Genomic DNA, 17,302 nt, shown 5'->3' with positions numbered 1-17,302 from the left:
GGGGCTCTGATGGTCTGCACAGGGACTGTCCTATCGGGGGTTGCTCTGATGGTCCACACAGGGACTGTCCTGTTGGGGGGGAGGGGTGCTCTGATGGTCCACACAGGGACTGTGGGTGATATATGTCTCCTCTCTCTCTCTCCAGGCTGAAGGAGGACACGTGGCAGCGTCTGAACCTTTTGGCTCGGCCCGAGTATCGGCTCAGTGATGTCATGAGAGAGTCGTTATACCGGGACAGCCTCAGTCCCATCCTGAGCGAGCCGCACCTCCGGGCGCTGGACAGGAGGCTGCAGACGGTCCTGAGGGTGGTCAGGCGGTGTATAAATGTACATGGAGAAGAGGTGGTGCTTCAGAAGAAACCCCCGCCCATCCTTCCCATCACCCCCCACAGACACACACCCTCCCTTCCATGATGACTACTGCCAGGGAGGGGTCATCCTACCGACACCCTGGGGACCCCCCGTGCTCCAATCACAGATCTGCCAGCATGCTGCAAATTGTTCCGGATCCTACAGAGACTACAGAGCAAACCAATCATCTTCTAATAAATGTCATTCCGAAATCTGAGTGTTTGTGTCCTGTGTGTGCCGATCTGGGGGGGTCACCTCTGAGGAGATCACAGCAAGGCCCCCCCACACTAAGACCCCTCCCCCACACTAAGACCCCTCCCCCACGTCACATGGCCACAGGAAGGTAGTATCACCAACATGTACAGCTTCAGATAGGAGATGAGCAGAATAAGCCCTATAGAAGGTGCCGGTCATCCCTCACATGGCCACAAGAGGGCAGAAACACTACATTGCCAAAAGTATTGGGACACCTGCCTTTACACACACATGAACTTTTATGGCATCAGTGCCTGACCTCACAAATGCTCTTCTGGAAGAATGGTCAAACATTCCCATAGACACCCTCCTAAACCTTGTGGACGGCCTTCCCAGAAGAGGTGAAGCTGTTATAGCTGCAAAGGGCGGAGCCAACTCAATATTGAACCCTCTGGACTAAGACTGGGATGTTGTAACGAAGCGTCCCACACTCCGCCTTCGTCATATACCGCTTCCTTCCACTCTGAATATAGATATCAGATCTTCCAACCGCTAACAACCACAAACTAGGCAGTACTCGTTTTGGCTGCTGAACGTGAACTGTTTATTGAAACACAGGTACAGAGATATACACTCAGGGGACAAGCCCCCTCCTTTGCATCATGGAACAGGGTGGGGTAGACTTTACCTCCACCAGTAGATGACACAGGTGTAGACAAACCTCATCAGTAGACTGCCATTGGGAGGGGCTGCTGGAGAATTACCCCCCCCCCTTTTACAACTAATCCACAGAGACATATACTTTCCATAATACTTTGCTCCCAAGGCAGACAGACACCATAGAACAATGGAATACAGCCACACCCCAAACAACCCAAGGAGTCCATATCAGTATGAGACAATATATATATATATATAGATATACATCTAATATACACACAACATTCCAGTGTGGTTGTACAATGAGTCTGATTAGTACAGATCATCGTGGGGTTCTCGGTCACTCTGTGCCCCTAATAGACACAGGCTAATTTACACATAGGAGGGGCCAGGGAGCTGCAACAAGGGTTTCTGGGTTCCACGGGCCCCTCGTTGCAGATGCCATTAAAGTTCATGTGCGTGTAAATGCAGGTGTCCTAATACTTTTGGCAATATCATGTATGTTAGAAATATAAAAAAAGGCTGCACCAGACAATAATAAAACAGAGCCAGCAGTGGGATTTGAACCCTGGTCCCCAGACCGATGTTGGGGTCCTGTCATGTAATAAATCGGTGAGCCACAAGCAGGTTGGTGATCTCCTGGCAGGTTCTGGTCTCTATCTTTAGTACGGAGTGTTCTCTGTGTCCTCATGAAATAGGAGAAGGAAGGGGTAGGTAGGTGAGCAGAGGTGAGTAGCTCAGTGGATAAGAACAGTGACCAGGGCGGCGTAGACCCGAGTTCAAATCTCTGAGTGAATTGGGCAGATATGAATGGCTCAGAGGAGGAGAACGTGATGAAGGGCACATACAACCAAGCTGGGGCCCCTGAGTGATTTGGGTAGGGGTCACCCAGAGGATGAGTCTGGAGACAGGAGGGCGCAGACCCCAGCTTGTATCTGAGTGAATTGGGCGGCAATAATTCACACAGAGCAGTGAAGGAAGTCTCATAGACCCGTGTTCACATCCCTGAGTGAAAGCTTGGAGGCCATGGACAACCCACCAGTCTGCTCCAGTCCCAGGTCCCCACAGGCCTGTAACATGTGTGGGCATCACATTAGGTTGTGGACACCCCCGCTTCTTCCGTCCACAGTCTGTGACATCACTGCAACATATATAAATAGAATGGGCTGTCTTACTGGGGCAGCCCATTTCAAAATTAGACACTTAGCAAAAATTTAACCTTTTGCTACCATCCCAATAATCAATATACACCACTCCAGGTACTGCACAATACCTGGACCCCCTACTGGTGGAGCTTAGTAGTGGGTTTGAAATATCCCCCACTGCTCCTCTCCACCAACAGGGGGCACTGCACAGCACCTGGAACTCCACCAGAGGGATTAGAACTCATGTCTCCATCACACCAGTCTGAGTCCTTACTCTCTGAGCCATCACCTGCACTCAGACCCCAATCTGTTCGTTCTCATAGTTCAGGTATTAATCTTCTGCAAATACATAAAGAGACACCAAGCCTTGAACCTGCGACTCCAAAACCTCTGCTGGGTCACTGGCTGACTACTAACCCTCAGAGCCACCTACCTGGCTGGAGGAGATGTCTGATTCAGATTGTTCTCAGTGTTATCACCCACATTGTGCAATACAAAGGAAATACTGAGCTGCCAACCCCAGGATTCCATCACACATCTCCAGAACTTTCCACAGAATATAGGCGCACCAACTACCTGAGCCATGAGGATCTACCAGGCAATGTTCTCATCCTCCTATTTCCTATACATCGGCTACGACCCGAAACAGAGGAAACCTGCCAAGTCCCACCATCCAAACTAGAGATAGAGAGAAGAGGGACCGGGGGTGGGGGGGGTTATTCTAAAGCCGCGGTACACACTACAGTTGTGGGAAAAAAACTGATCGCTCCGCTCGGGAGGCGCTGTACTAACCATCCGAGGTTAGTCCAGAGATCTCCCCCGCTGAGCTGTTGTGTTCTGCCATTGGCTGAGAGCGCTGATCGGGAGGTTATCCAGCATGTACATTCGTCAGAAGCCAGCCGAACGGACAGATTGACCGACATACACGGGTAGAATGTCCGCCGGTGTTTTCTGTACTGGCAAATGTCTCCCAACATTCTGTCCCACCGGAGAAAATTGATGAAAAATATTCCATTAACGTTGATATTTGTGTGACTTGGAAATTGCCTTTTTCCTTTACAATAAAAATTAGAATTTTTTTTTTTTTTATTAAAATGGTCCAAATAGAAAACTTCTGAAGGTGGGGGAGGAGAAGTCCTGTGGCCAAGAGGTGGCAGTGGCTCAGTGGATAAGGACCTCTGCCAGACAAATGGAACTGACATGAGAGCCATATGCTTCAGTTCCTGAGCACTCCACTAGGGGGCAGAAATCCTAGTCTGTTGCCCTGCTGGGTAAGGACCGTAAGACAAATGTCTCTGTCTTATGGTGAAAATATACGTCAGGCACCACCCCCCCGCCGCTGCCACCACCATGCTGGTACAGAAGAGCGGAACAGAGACCTCCCAGGCCCCCGCGAGCGCCGAGCCATCTCCTGGCTGGACCTGACACCTGCTGACATAGAAGAGCAGCCGGTCAGGCTGTATTTATGGCACCGGTCAGGCGGTATTTATGGCACCGGTCAGGCGGTATTTATGGCACAGGTCAGGCTGTATTTATGGCACCGGTCACCGGTCAGGCTGTATTTATGGCACCGGTCAGGCGGTATTTATGGCACCGGTCAGGCGGTATTTATGGCACCGGTCAGGCGGTATTTATGGCACAGGTCAGGCTGTATTTATGGCACCGGTCACCGGTCAGGCTGTATTTATGGCACCGGTCAGGCGGTATTTATGGCACCGGTCAGGCGGTATTTATGGCACCGGTCAGGCGGTATTTATGGCACCGGTCAGGCTGTATTTATGGCACCGGTCAGGCTGTATTTATGGCGCCGGTCAGGCTGTATTTATGGCACCGGTCAGACTGTATTTATGGCACCGGTCAGACTGTATTTATGGCACCGGTCAGGCTGTATTTATGGCACAGGTCAGACTGTATTTATGGCACCGGTCAGACTGTATTTATGGCACCGGTCAGACTGTATTTATGGCGCAGGTCAGGCTGTATTTATGGCGCAGGTCAGGCTGTATTTATGGCACCGGTCAGGCTGTATTTATGGCGCAGGTCAGGCTGTATTTATGGCACAGGTCAGACTGTATTTATGGCACCGGTCAAGCTGTATTTATGGCACAGGTCAGGCTGTATTTATGGCACCGGTCAGACTGTATTTATGGCACAGGTCAGGCTGTATTTATGGCACAGGTCAGGCTGTATTTATGGCACCGGTCAGACTGTATTTATGGCACAGGTCAGGCTGTATTTATGGCACAGGTCAGGCTGTATTTATGGCACAGGTCAGGCTGTATTTATGGCACCGGTCAAGCTGTATTTATGGCACAGGTCAGGCTGTATTTATGGCACAGGTCAGGCTGTATTTATGGCACCGGTCAGACTGTATTTATGGCACAGGTCAGGCTGTATTTATGGCACAGGTCAGGCTGTATTTATGGCACCGGTCACCGGTCAGGCTGTATTTATGGCGCAGGTCAGGCTGTATTTATGGCACTGGTCACCAGTCAGGCTGTATTTATGGCACAGGTCAGGCTGTATTTATGGCGCAGGTCAGGCTGTATTTATGGCACAGGTCAGGCTGTATTTATGGCACTGGTCACCAGTCAGGCTGTATTTATGGCGCAGGTCAGGCTGTATTTATGGCACAGGTCAGGCTGTATTTATGGCACTGGTCACCAGTCAGGCTGTATTTATGGCGCAGGTCAGGCTGTATTTATGGCACAGGTCAGGCTGTATTTATGGCACTGGTCACCAGTCAGGCTGTATTTATGGCACAGGTCAGGCTGTATTTATGGCACTGGTCACCAGTCAGGCTGTATTTATGGCGCAGGTCAGACTGTATTTATGGCACCGGTCAGGCTGTATTTATGGCACAGGTCAGGCTGTATTTATGGCACCGGTCACCGGTCAGGCTGTATTTATGGCGCAGGTCAGGCTGTATTTATGGCACAGGTCAGGCTGTATTTATGGCACCGGTCAGACTGTATTTATGGCACAGGTCAGGCTGTATTTATGGCACCGGTCACCGGTCAGGCTGTATTTATGGCGCAGGTCAGGCTGTATTTATGGCGCAGGTCAGACTGTATTTATGGCACCGGTCAGGCTGTATTTATGGCGCAGGTCAGGCTGTATTTATGGCACCGGTCAGGCTGTATTTATGGCACCGGTCAGGCTGTATTTATGGCGCAGGTCAGGCTGTATTTATGGCGCAGGTCAGGCTGTATTTATGGCACTGGTCAGGCTGTATTTATGGCACAGGTCAGGCTGTATTTATGGCGCAGGTCAGGCTGTATTTATGGCACTGGTCAGGCTGTATTTATGGCACTGGTCAGGCTGTATTTATGGCACAGGTCAGGCTGTATTTATGGCACTGGTCAGGCTGTATTTATGGCACAGGTCAGGCTGTATTTATGGCGCAGGTCAGACTGTATTTATGGCGCAGGTCAGGCTGTATTTATGGCGCAGGTCAGACTGTATTTATGGCGCAGGTCAGGCTGTATTTATGGCGCAGGTCAGGCTGTATTTATGGCACCGGTCAGGCTGTATTTATGGCGCCGGTCAGGCTGTATTTATGGCACCGGTCAGGCGGTATTTATGGCACAGGTCAGGCTGTATTTATGGCACCGGTCAGGCTGTATTTATGGCGCAGGTCAGACTGTATTTATGGCACCGGTCAGGCTGTATTTATGGCACCGGTCAGGCGGTATTTATGGCACAGGTCAGGCTGTATTTATGGCACTGGCCAGGCTGTATTTATGGCGCAGGTCAGGCTGTATTTATGGCGCAGGTCAGGCGGTATTTATGGCACCGGTCAGGCTGTATTTATGGCGCAGGTCAGGCTGTATTTATGGCACAGGTCAGGCTGTATTTATGGCGCAGGTCAGGCTGCATTCCATGGGCACTGGTAAATATTTTAGTACACCATTTGGTTCAGAATATTTTTTTTCTTGTTTTCCTCCTCTAAAACCTAGGTGCGTCTTATGGAGTGAAAAATACAGTAGTTGTTTATTTTTAATTAAAATCCCCCCATCCGGAATACAACTCCAGCCAAAGGATTGTACAGCAGGACGAACTCCCCGCTATTGTTGGATGCATGGCCAACTTTAATATTGATTGGACCCTGGGCAAACATTTACCTGGGGCCCCCCTGGCCCAACACCACCACCTCCGGCCCCCACTATGCAATTTCTCTCTCCACCTGCTCTGAGACATTCAATAAATAGCAGGTATACTCAAAATCAGTTTACTTCAGCAGATCAGACAGCAATTGCAGTTGGTTGTCAGAGGTTACAGCCTATCATTACCACTTACTGACTGGTTGCTAGAGGTTACAGCACACATTATGGATCACTGATTAGTTGCCAGAGGTTACAGCACATCATTTCTACACACTAATTGGTTGCTAGAGGTTACTGCACATCATAATCACTCATCCATTGGTTGCTAGTGGTTACTGCACATCCTTGCCGTACACTGGTTGCTAGAGCTTACTGCTCGTCATTACCACTCAGTGATTGATTTCTAGAGCTTACTGCACATCATTACCGCTCACCCATTGGTTGCTAGAGGTTACAGCACATAATTACTGGTCATTGATTGGTTTCTAGAGGTTACTGTACAAAATGACTGCTGTTTTGGTTGCTATAGGTTACTGCACAACATTACTACTCACTGGTTGCTAGATTATGCTACAAATGCAAAGCAGTCCCATAGCCAGATTAAGTGTTGTTTTGCATTGCGGCAGAATTCGGGGCAGAAAAGATGGGGTTAATGAAGCTGACCAGGATCACATTAAAAAAACAGTACTGTCAATGATCATAGCAAGCAGAGATCAGTAATCTACTAAAGAAGTGAAAGTTCAACTCAGCAGGCCAGGGCAAACGAGCCGATTGTAAATCACACAACCTACCAGCTGCCCGCTCATCCATGCCGACCAGTTATATACAGGCAGTGCTGGTAATGTTGTTAAAAAGCAGAGATGTAAAGAAGAGCAAAAACAGATTAACGACTCAAACAGCCATACACACGTTCTCAGATCCTAACTCTCACCTCACCACCCACCGACTTTCCACATCCATTCTGCCTTAGGGCTGTCATTGCCTCCTCTCTGCGATCCTCCTGCGATCCTGGGACCCCTGCTGCTGCTCATTAGTGTGTTTCTCCACTCGGCCACTTCTGTCAGGCAAAGACACCGCCGCTTACTGTTTTACGTTCCCTGCAGCTGTACTATGTGACAGGGAGTGATTGTGAGGATGTCGGGCCCCTCAACAATGGCAGGACCCTAGGCAGGTGCCCCGTTTGCCCCGTGGAACAAAGAATCCCTTGGAGAGGGTGGGAAACGTTTGTTTCAGCTCCACATTCACCTCTTATGTGTCAGTAACCCCGTGTCTAATATGGGCGCAGAGTGACCCAGAACCCCAATATGATCTGTACTAATCGGACTCACCGTACAACCACACTGGAATGTTATATATATTATATATATATATATATATATATATATATATATTTATTGTTTAGCACTATGGTGTGCTCTGTGCTGGGTCATATTCTATTGGGTCTGTCTGTCTGCCTTGGGAGAAAAGTATGTTGGGATGCGTATTTGCTGTGAGGGGGAAGGGGGGATTCCCCCAACAGCTCTCCCTGCTGATTGGATAGTCTACTCCGCCATATATACAAAGGGGGGGGGGGGAGAGATTGTTCCGAGTATTACCTGTGTTTCAATAATTCAGTAATACTGACATATAATCACACACATAGGTTGGACTTGATGGACTTGTGTCTTTTTTCAACCTCACCTACTATGTAACTATGTAATAAACAGTTCATGTACAGCAGCCAAAACGAGTACTGCCTAGTTATTGGTTGCAAGCGGTTGGAATATCTGATATCTATACTCAGACTGGGAGGAAGCGGTATATGACGAAAGCACTCAAGCGGAGTTTGAGGCGTTTCGTTACACTCCCTCCCCAGACTCCCTCTCCATAGTCCCTGCACTCCCTCCCCAGACTCCCTCTCCATAGTCCCTGCACTCCCTCCCCAGACTCCCTCTCCATAGTCCCTGCACTCCCTCCCCAGACTCCTTCCCTCCCCAGACTCCCTGCACTCCCTCCCCAGACTCCCTCTCCATAGTCCCTGCACTCCCTCCCCAGACTTCTTCCCTCCCCAGACTCCCTCTCCATAGTCCCTGCACTCCCTCCCCAGACTCCCTGCACTCCCTCCCCAGACTCCCTCTCCATAGTCCCTGCACTCCCTCCCCAGACTTCTTCCCTCCCCAGACTCCCTCTCCATAGTCCCTGCACTCCCTCCCCAGACTCCTTCCCTCCCCAGACTCCCTCTCCATAGTCCCTGCACTCCCTCCCCAGACTCCTTCCCTCCCCAGACTCCCTCTCCATAGTCCCTGCACTCCCTCCCCAGACTCCTTCCCTCCCCAGTCCCTGCACTCCCTCCCCAGACTCCCCCTCCATAGTCCCTGCACTCCCTCCCCAGACTCCCTCTCCATAGTCCCTGCACTCCCTCCCCAGACTCCTTCCCTCCCCAGACTCCCTCTCCATAGTCCCTGCACTCCCTCCCCAGACTCCCTCTCCATAGTCCCTGCACTCCCTCCCCAGACTTCTTTCCTCTCCAGACTCCTTCCCTCCCTCTCCATAGTCCCTGCACTCCCTCCTTCCCTCCCCAGACTCCTTCCCTCCCTCTCCATAGTCCCTGCACTCCCTCCTTCCCTCCCCAGACTCCCTCCCTCCCTCTCCATAGTCCCTGCACTTCCTCCTTCCCTCCCCAGACTCCTTCCCTCCCTCTCCATAGTCCCTGCACTCCCTCCTTCCCTCCCCAGACTCCTTCCCTCCCTCTCCATAGTCCCTGCACTTCCTCCTTCCCTCCCCAGACTCCTTCCCTCCCTCTCCATAGTCCCTGCACTTCCTCCTTCCCTCCCCAGACTCCTTCCCTCCCTCTCCATAGTCCCTGCACTTCCTCCTTCCCTCCCCAGACTCCTTCCCTCACTCTCCATAGTCCCTGCACTTCCTCCTTCCCTCCCCAGACTCCTTCCCTCACTCTCCATAGTCCCTGCACTTCCTCCTTCCCTCCCCAGACTCCTTCCCTCCCTCTCCATAGTCCCTGCACTCCCTCCTTCCCTCCCCAGACTCCTTCCCTCCCTCTCCATAGTCCCTGCACTTCCTCCTTCCCTCCCCAGACTCCTTCCCTCACTCTCCATAGTCCCTGCACTTCCTCCTTCCCTCCCCAGACTCCTTCCCTCACTCTCCATAGTCCCTGCACTTCCTCCTTCCCTCCCCAGACTCCTTCCCTCCCTCTCCATAGTCCCTGCACTTCCTCCTTCCCTCCCCAGACTCCTTCCCTCCCTCTCCATAGTCCCTGCACTCCCTCCTTCCCTCCCCAGACTCCTTCCCTCACTCTCCATAGTCCCTGCACTTCCTCCTTCCCTCCCCAGACTCCTTCCCTCACTCTCCATAGTCCCTGCACTCCCTCCTTCCCTCCCCAGACTCCTTCCCTCCCTCTCCATAGTCCCTGCACTTCCTCCTTCCCTCCCCAGACTCCTTCCCTCACTCTCCATAGTCCCTGCACTCCCTCCTCAGACTCCTTCCCTCCCTCTCCATAGTCCCTGCACTCCCTCCTTCCCTCCCCAGACTCCTTCCCTCCCTCTCCATAGTCCCTGCACTCCCTCCTTCCCTCCCCAGACTCCTTCCCTCACTCTCCATAGTCCCTGCACTTCCTCCTTCCCTCCCCAGACTCCTTCCCTCACTCTCCATAGTCCCTGCACTCCCTCCTTCCCTCCCCAGACTCCTTCCCTCCCTCTCCATAGTCCCTGCACTTCCTCCTTCCCTCCCCAGACTCCTTCCCTCACTCTCCATAGTCCCTGCACTCCCTCCTCAGACTCCTTCCCTCCCTCTCCATAGTCCCTGCACTCCCTCCTTCCCTCCCCAGACTCCTTCCCTCCCTCTCCATAGTCCCTGCACTTCCTCCTTCCCTCCCCAGACTCCTTCCCTCCCTCTCCATAGTCCCTGCACTCCCTCCTTCCCTCCCCAGACTCCTTCCCTCCCTCTCCATAGTCCCTGCACTTCCTCCCCAACTATAAATCCTGGAGAATAACGAGGTAGCAGATGATTTACATTTGTTGGGTGCAATAATATTACTAATACATCCAGAAAACAAGGGAAACTTTTACGGGTTTGTCTGGAAGAATCCATCAAAATGACACCAGGGTCCTGAGCCATGGACTGGGACCAGACCGATAAAACGACATGCCTACCACCCCAGGTTCCATAGCAGGGCCTCTCAGAGTAATAAGGCCCCTGACATCATGTTCACGGGGTCTTTGAATACCGGGACATCCTCCACTGGGGTCTGGTAAGAACAAGAGATGGCCGGCTTCACAGATGGGATATCAGACTTCTTTGGGAACCTCTTGACTTTCTATACATTTTAATTGAAATATTTTCTAGCACAAGTTGTGAGATGGAGAAACGCGTGGATGCAAGCAATGCACAATGGTTCTAGGAGAACAGAAGCCATCAGTATGAAATGTTTGTAGAAGACGTCTGCATGCCGAGGTGTGAGATTCTATACACCTGAACCCAATAATGGGAAGAGGGGTCCCAATACTTTTGCCAATATAATGTAGATGACCAGATTGAGTCCTACAGAAGGGGCCTGTCTGAAGCATTCTATATCTTAGGGATACTGCCCTCCTGTGGCCATATGAGGGATGACAAGTCCCTTTCCTGGGACTGAATCTGCTCATCTACCTCAAGCTTTATCTGTCAGTGATGTCGCCCTCCTGTGGCCATGCAAGGGATGACAGGAGATGAGCGGATTTTGTCCCATAGAAGGTGCCCGTCGACCCTCACATGGTGGCACAGTGCCCCTCCCCCCAGTAGTATCAGCCCCCTCCCCCCAGGAAGAAGCAGACGACGAGGTAAGAATTGAAATCATCTTTATTGCTGAACCTGCTTATAGGAGAAATCTCTAAGAAAAGGAATATATATATTTATATATTTATAGATACAATAAGTGAGAATTCTAGAATCAGGTAACAATACAAAACTGGTCCTCTTTATCCTGTCTAGGATCTTCCTATCCCTGGTGAGGAGCGCGGTCACATGACAGGATACTTCCCGCCACGCCGGACTCGTTACAACTGGATTTTCTATGAAGCAAAAATCGCTTTGTGTGGCGAAATACGGAACTGGAAGCGAGACGCAGACACACACCGAGGAAAATAGACCACACCCCCAACCAATCAGCCGCGTTCCTCTTCCTATGACCCCTTCATTCACAAGCAGTAATTAAAAATACAATGAGATCACACGGGGGTGACGAATGACATCACACGAGGGGTGACGAATGACATCACATGGGGGGTGATGAATGACATCACACGGGGGGTGACGAATGACATCACACGAGGGGGTGACGAATGACATCACACGAGGGGGTGACGAATGACATCACACGAGGGGGTGACGAATGACATCACACGAGGGGGTGACGAATGACATCACACGAGGGGGTGACGAATGACATCACACGAGGGGGTGACGAATGACATCACACGAGGGGGTGACGAATGACATCACACGAGGGGGTGACGAATGACATCACACGGGGGTGACGAATGACATCACACGAGGGGGTGACGAATGACATCACACGAGGGGGTGACGAATGACATCACACGAGGGGGTGACGAATGACATCACACGAGGGGGTGACGAATGACATCACATGGGGGGTGACGAATGACATCACACGAGGGGGTGACGAATGACATCACATGGGGGGTGACATCACACGAGGGGGTGACGAATGACATCACACGAGGGGGTGACGAATGACATCACACGAGGGGGTGACGAATGACATCACACGAGGGGGTGACGAATGACATCACATGGGGGGTGACATCACACGAGGGGGTGACGAATGACATCACACGAGGGGGTGACGAATGACATCACACGAGCACGAGGGGGTGACGAATGACATCACACGAGGGGGTGACGAATGACATCACACGAGGGGGTGACGAATGACATCACACGGGGGTGACGAATGACATCACACGAGGGGGTGACGAATGACATCACACGAGGGGGTGACGAATGACATCACACGAGGGGGTGACGAATGACATCACACGAGGGGGTGACGAATGACATCACACGGGGGTGACGAATGACATCACACGAGGGGGTGACGAATGACATCACACGGGGGTGACGAATGACATCACACGGGGGTGACGAATGACATCACACGGGGGGGTGACGAATGACATCACACGGGGGTGACGAATGTACCAAAAATTGAAAGAATAAAAATCTGTCGGGACGAATGTGGAAAAAGACGGGAACCGCCAACACCCCATAATGCACTGCTCCCACAGCTGCCAGTGCACCCCCTATTTACAGCCCATCCCCCCACCCTGAAGGACACCTAAAATCCACCAACCATGGCAGCTGTACAGTTATTTGACCCCCCCCATCCCCCCACCCAATGGTGGCCTTGCTGCATTCTCTAGCTACAGTCAATTACCCCCCCAACCCGTACTACTGATCGGTGATACCCGAAATCCACCAACCACGGCAGCTGCTGTGCACCCCCTGGGTACAGTTTGTTGACTCCCCTCCCCCACCTGTACTATGATACCGGAAATCCACCAACCACGGGCAGCGAGCCCCCCCCCCCCCCGATCTATGAGATCTGAAATCCACTGACCCCCGTGGCCTCTCCGTGGCCCCCCCATCTACCATCCATCGGAAAATAAAAAGACAGACAGGACAGAAGCTACACAATACAAACATCGTCCAATAAAAAAGCCTCCCCCCCTCCCCTCCCCCCCCCGGTGTAGAAGAAGAAGAAGCGATCCCCCGCTCTCACTACAACACCCAATCACACGAGCCGCACACACAAGCGGTCACAGCACTTTTCTTGCGTGCAGAAATATGGAGTCAGCCGGGACCAAAGTGAGAGAGAAATGTGACTGCAAGCAGACTACCCACAATGCCCCTCTCTGGCAATTCTAGGGTGACGAGGAACAGGAAGGGTCCCTGTGTGGGGGATGGTGGCGGCGTGGTAAAGCGGTGCAGTGGTGGACGGACGGGGCCCTAGAGGACTTCAGACGGACAATGACACAAAGCTGTTGTACTGCTGGATGTTCCTCTTCAGGATGTCGGAGCAGGGCCCCAGGACCCGTTCAAAGCGGGGGCGGTCCAACTTCACGCATTTCAGGGGCCCGCGGGCCACCACAGTGGCTGCTCGGGGCCGATTCATCAGAAGGGCAATCTCACCTGGAAGGAAGAGCAAGGTCAATGTAGGATGTATGACACCTCCCCTAGGGAGGGGCCTCAAAGAGGGGGAGGAGACACGTGATGGGAACCAGCCAATACCATCAACTCACCAAAATAATCTGAAGGACCTAGCCGACCAACTTCCACAAACTCCTCGTTCTCCGAGCGACGCTGGAGCACGGCCGCAGTACCCTGCAGAGACCACCAGGAAATATTACATCTGAAGGAGGAGGATTCCACCAACACCCCAAAACAAGAGAACCCCAAAACAGGAGCCCCCCTCCCAACACCCCAAAACAGGAGCCCACCCCAAAAACAGGAGCACCAACACCCCAAAAAAAAAAGAGCCCCCCAACACAGGAGCCCCCCTAACACTCCAAAACAGGAGCCCCCCCCCCCCCCAACAACCCAAAATAGGAGCCCCCTAACACCCCAAAACAGGAGCCCCCCTCCCAACACCCCAAAACAGGAGCCCACCCCAAAAACAGGAGCACCAACACCTTAAAAAAAAAAGAGCCCCCCAACACAGGAGCCCCCCTAACACCCCAAAACAGGAGCCCCCCCCCCCCCCCCCAACAACCCAAAATAGGAGCCCCCTAACACCCCAAAACAGGAGCCCACCCCAAAACAGGAGCCCCCCTCCCAACACCCCAAAACAGGAGCCCACCCCAAAAACAGGAGCACCAACACCCCAAAAAAAAAAGAGCCCCCCAACACAGGAGCCCCCCTAACACCCCAAAACAGGAGCCCCCCCCCCCAACAACCCAAAATAGGAGCCCCCTAACACCCCAAAACAGGAGCCCACCCCAAAACAGGAGCCCCCCTCCCAACACCCCAAAACAGGAGCCCACCCCAAAACAGGAGCACCAACACCCCAAAAAAAGAGCCCCCCCAACACAGGAGCCCCCCCTAACACCCCAAAACAGGAGCCCACCCCAAAACAGGAGTCTCCCTCCCAACACCCCAAAACAGGAGCACAAACACCCCAAAAAGAGAGCCCCCCCAACACAGGAGCCCCCAAACCCCCCCCCCCCCAACAACCCAAAATAGGAGCCCCCCTAACACCCCAAAACAGGAGTCTCCCTCCCAACACCCCAAAACAGGAGCACCAACACCCCAAAAAAAGAGCCCCCCCCCCAAACACAGGAGCCCCCCCCCAACAACCCAAAATAGGAGCCCCCCTAACACCCCAAAACAGGAGCCCACCCCAAAACAGGAGTCCCCCCCCAACACAGGAGCCCCAACACCCCAAAACAGGAGCCCCCCAACAACCCAAAATAGGAGCCCCTCAACACTCCAAAAAAGGAGCCCCCCAAAACAGGAGCCCCCCTCCCAACACCCCAAAACAGGAACCCCAACACCCCAAAACAGAAGCACCCCAATAACGCCTCACCTCCAGAATGATGAAGAACTCGTCCCCAGGCTCACCCTGCACTACAATCTTCTGTCCGTCCTCAAACTGAACCGGCTCCAGAGCGTCCGCCACCGTCAGCCGCTCCCACTTGTCCAAGGACTCTGCAGGAAAGAGAAACGCGTCAGTGGAACAGCCAATGACGGCTTGTGACGTAGGAGGGAACAGCCAATGACGGCTTGTGATGTAGAAGGGAACAGCCAATGACGGCTTGTGACGTAGAAGGGAACAGCCAATGACGGCTTGTGATGTAGGAGGGAACAGCCAATGACGGCTTGTGACAAAGGAGGGAACAGCCAATGACGGCTTGTGACGTAGGAGGGAACAGCCAATGACGGCTTGTGACGTAGAAGGGAACAGCCAATGACGGCTTGTGATGTAGAAGGGAACAGCCAATGACGGCTTGTGGCGCAGGAGGGAACAGCCAATCACACACCCAGCAGTGCATCATGTCACATGAACAGGGAGGGGAGGGAACAGCCAATCACATGCATTGCAGATCCCAGGAATGGGCGGATCTTATTGTGAGAGTAAAACTATGAGGCTCAGGAAATTTGGCTCCACAGGTCACACCCACCAGGAAGAAAATGACTGCCCATGGGGAGGGGCCAAGCACTCACCTAGAATGGAGACTTTGGTGAGGAACTCTTCGTACATCTTGCGCTTGCGCAGCGTGCTCCCCTGGAAGAGAAGTAGGTGTGTGGAGTATGGTGTGTGGAGTATGGTGGACCCCATTATTTACCCCCCACGGTGCAGATATTTACCATGAGGATCCTCCGGTAACTGTCCCGATCAATTCCCCACAACTTCACATTGGTTTTGGCTTTCACGGTGGCGGCTCTTGGCGTTCCATAGATTAAAGCCAATTCTCCGAAACTTCCGCCCTCCCCGATGCTCGTCATCCACTCGTTATTCACATACACCTGGAAGATCGGGAATACTCAATACACCTCCCCCCATACACCTGGAAGATCGGGAATACTCAATACACCTCCCCCCATACACCTGGAAGATCGGGAATACTCAATACACCTCCCCCCATACACCTGGAAGATCGAGAATACTCAATACACCTCCCCCAATACACCTGGAAGATCGGGAATACTCAATACACCTCCCCCCATACACCTGGAAGATCGGGAATACTCAATACACCTCCCCCCATACACCTGGAAGATCGGGAATACTCAATACACCTCCCCCCATACATCTGGAAGATCGGGAATATTCAATACACCTCCCTCCATACATCTGGAAGAGTGAGAGGACTCAATACACCTCCACCCTGCACCCAGTGAGGGCCGGTCACCCCGAGTGAGGACCCCAAATACTTCATACCGCTCCACCCGGTGAGGGCCGGTTCTCATGAACTTAGGTTTTTGGAGGGGACTCTAGGCCCGGGGTCCCTAATTAAGGCCTAGATGTCTCATTAAAAATATTGACTGCTCCACACTGTGGAACTCATAGCAGATGCTGATGTCATCAGCAAGCCACCTGTCTGGGGCCCCGGCCATAACGTGCTGTGTTTTGCTATTGGCTGAAGGTGTTCTGTGTTTATACTTATGATAATGTGTATTGTACCTTCTGAGCTTGGAGCCGGCAAGTCTGACCTGCAATGAGACATCCAAGTCATACAGGTGGTTAATTAAGGTCTATAGTGTGTCAATTGTTGTAATTCTATTCCTGGTTACAGTTTGTATTGTATTATAGGGTAATATGATCAGGAGGGGGGGGTGTCCTCCTGTGGTGTATATATATTCTGTATTCTTATTCTGGTCACACCAAAGCTGGTGTTGCCTAGTTCTTGGGGTAACTAAAGCCAGATTCGCTGGTCTCAAGTACCAGAGCTTAGGAAGTAGCTTCTTGGTGGAGATACCCAGTCTGGGTGTCCAGAGTCCTTCACACCGGTCACCCAGAGCGAGGACCCCAAATACTGAATGTCCCTCCTCCCTGCACCCGGTGGGGGCTGGTCACCCCGAGAGCAAGGACCCCAAATACTGAATGTCCCTCCTCCCTGCACCCGGTGAAGGCTGGTCACCCCGAGAGCAAGGACCCCAAATACTGAATGTCCCTCCTCCCTGCACCCGGTGAAGGCTGGTCACCCCGAGAGCGAGGACCCCAAATACTGAATGTCCCTCCTCCCTGCACCCGGTGGGGGCTGGTCACCCCGAGAACGAGGACCCCAAATACTGAATGTCCCTCCTCCCTGCACCCGGTGAGGGATGGTCACCCCGAGAGCGAGGACCCCAA

At 52.4% G+C, this 17,302-nt stretch overlaps 2 protein-coding genes across 3 annotated transcripts in view; one reads left to right on the top strand and one right to left on the bottom strand.

Moving 5' to 3' along the window:
* The window catches only part of FAM20A (FAM20A golgi associated secretory pathway pseudokinase), a 124,805-nt gene extending 124,243 nt beyond the window's left edge, over positions 1–562 (top strand). For both annotated transcript variants that reach the window (XM_073607061.1, XM_073607062.1), the window contains exon 12: positions 146–562. In XM_073607061.1, coding sequence (XP_073463162.1) covers positions 146–413 — 268 coding nt within the window. In that variant the 3' untranslated portion in view covers positions 414–562. The remainder of the gene's footprint in view (positions 1–145) is intronic.
* A 10,706-nt stretch (positions 563–11,268) lies between these two features.
* PRKAR1A (protein kinase cAMP-dependent type I regulatory subunit alpha) overlaps positions 11,269–17,302 on the bottom strand; it is a 76,414-nt gene continuing 70,380 nt past the window's right edge. The window contains 5 exon segments of the mRNA XM_073607059.1: positions 11,269–13,641; positions 13,752–13,833; positions 15,035–15,156; positions 15,673–15,733; positions 15,817–15,975. Coding sequence (XP_073463160.1) covers positions 13,469–13,641; positions 13,752–13,833; positions 15,035–15,156; positions 15,673–15,733; positions 15,817–15,975 — 597 coding nt within the window. The 3' untranslated portion in view covers positions 11,269–13,468.

The sequence above is a fragment of the Aquarana catesbeiana genome, linkage group LG12 (genome assembly GCF_042186555.1).
Source record: "Aquarana catesbeiana isolate 2022-GZ linkage group LG12, ASM4218655v1, whole genome shotgun sequence".
Classification (NCBI taxonomy): Eukaryota; Metazoa; Chordata; class Amphibia; order Anura; family Ranidae; genus Aquarana; species Aquarana catesbeiana.
The sequence above is the reverse complement of the archived record's forward strand: the minus strand, read 5'-3'. Positions and strand labels throughout refer to the sequence as shown.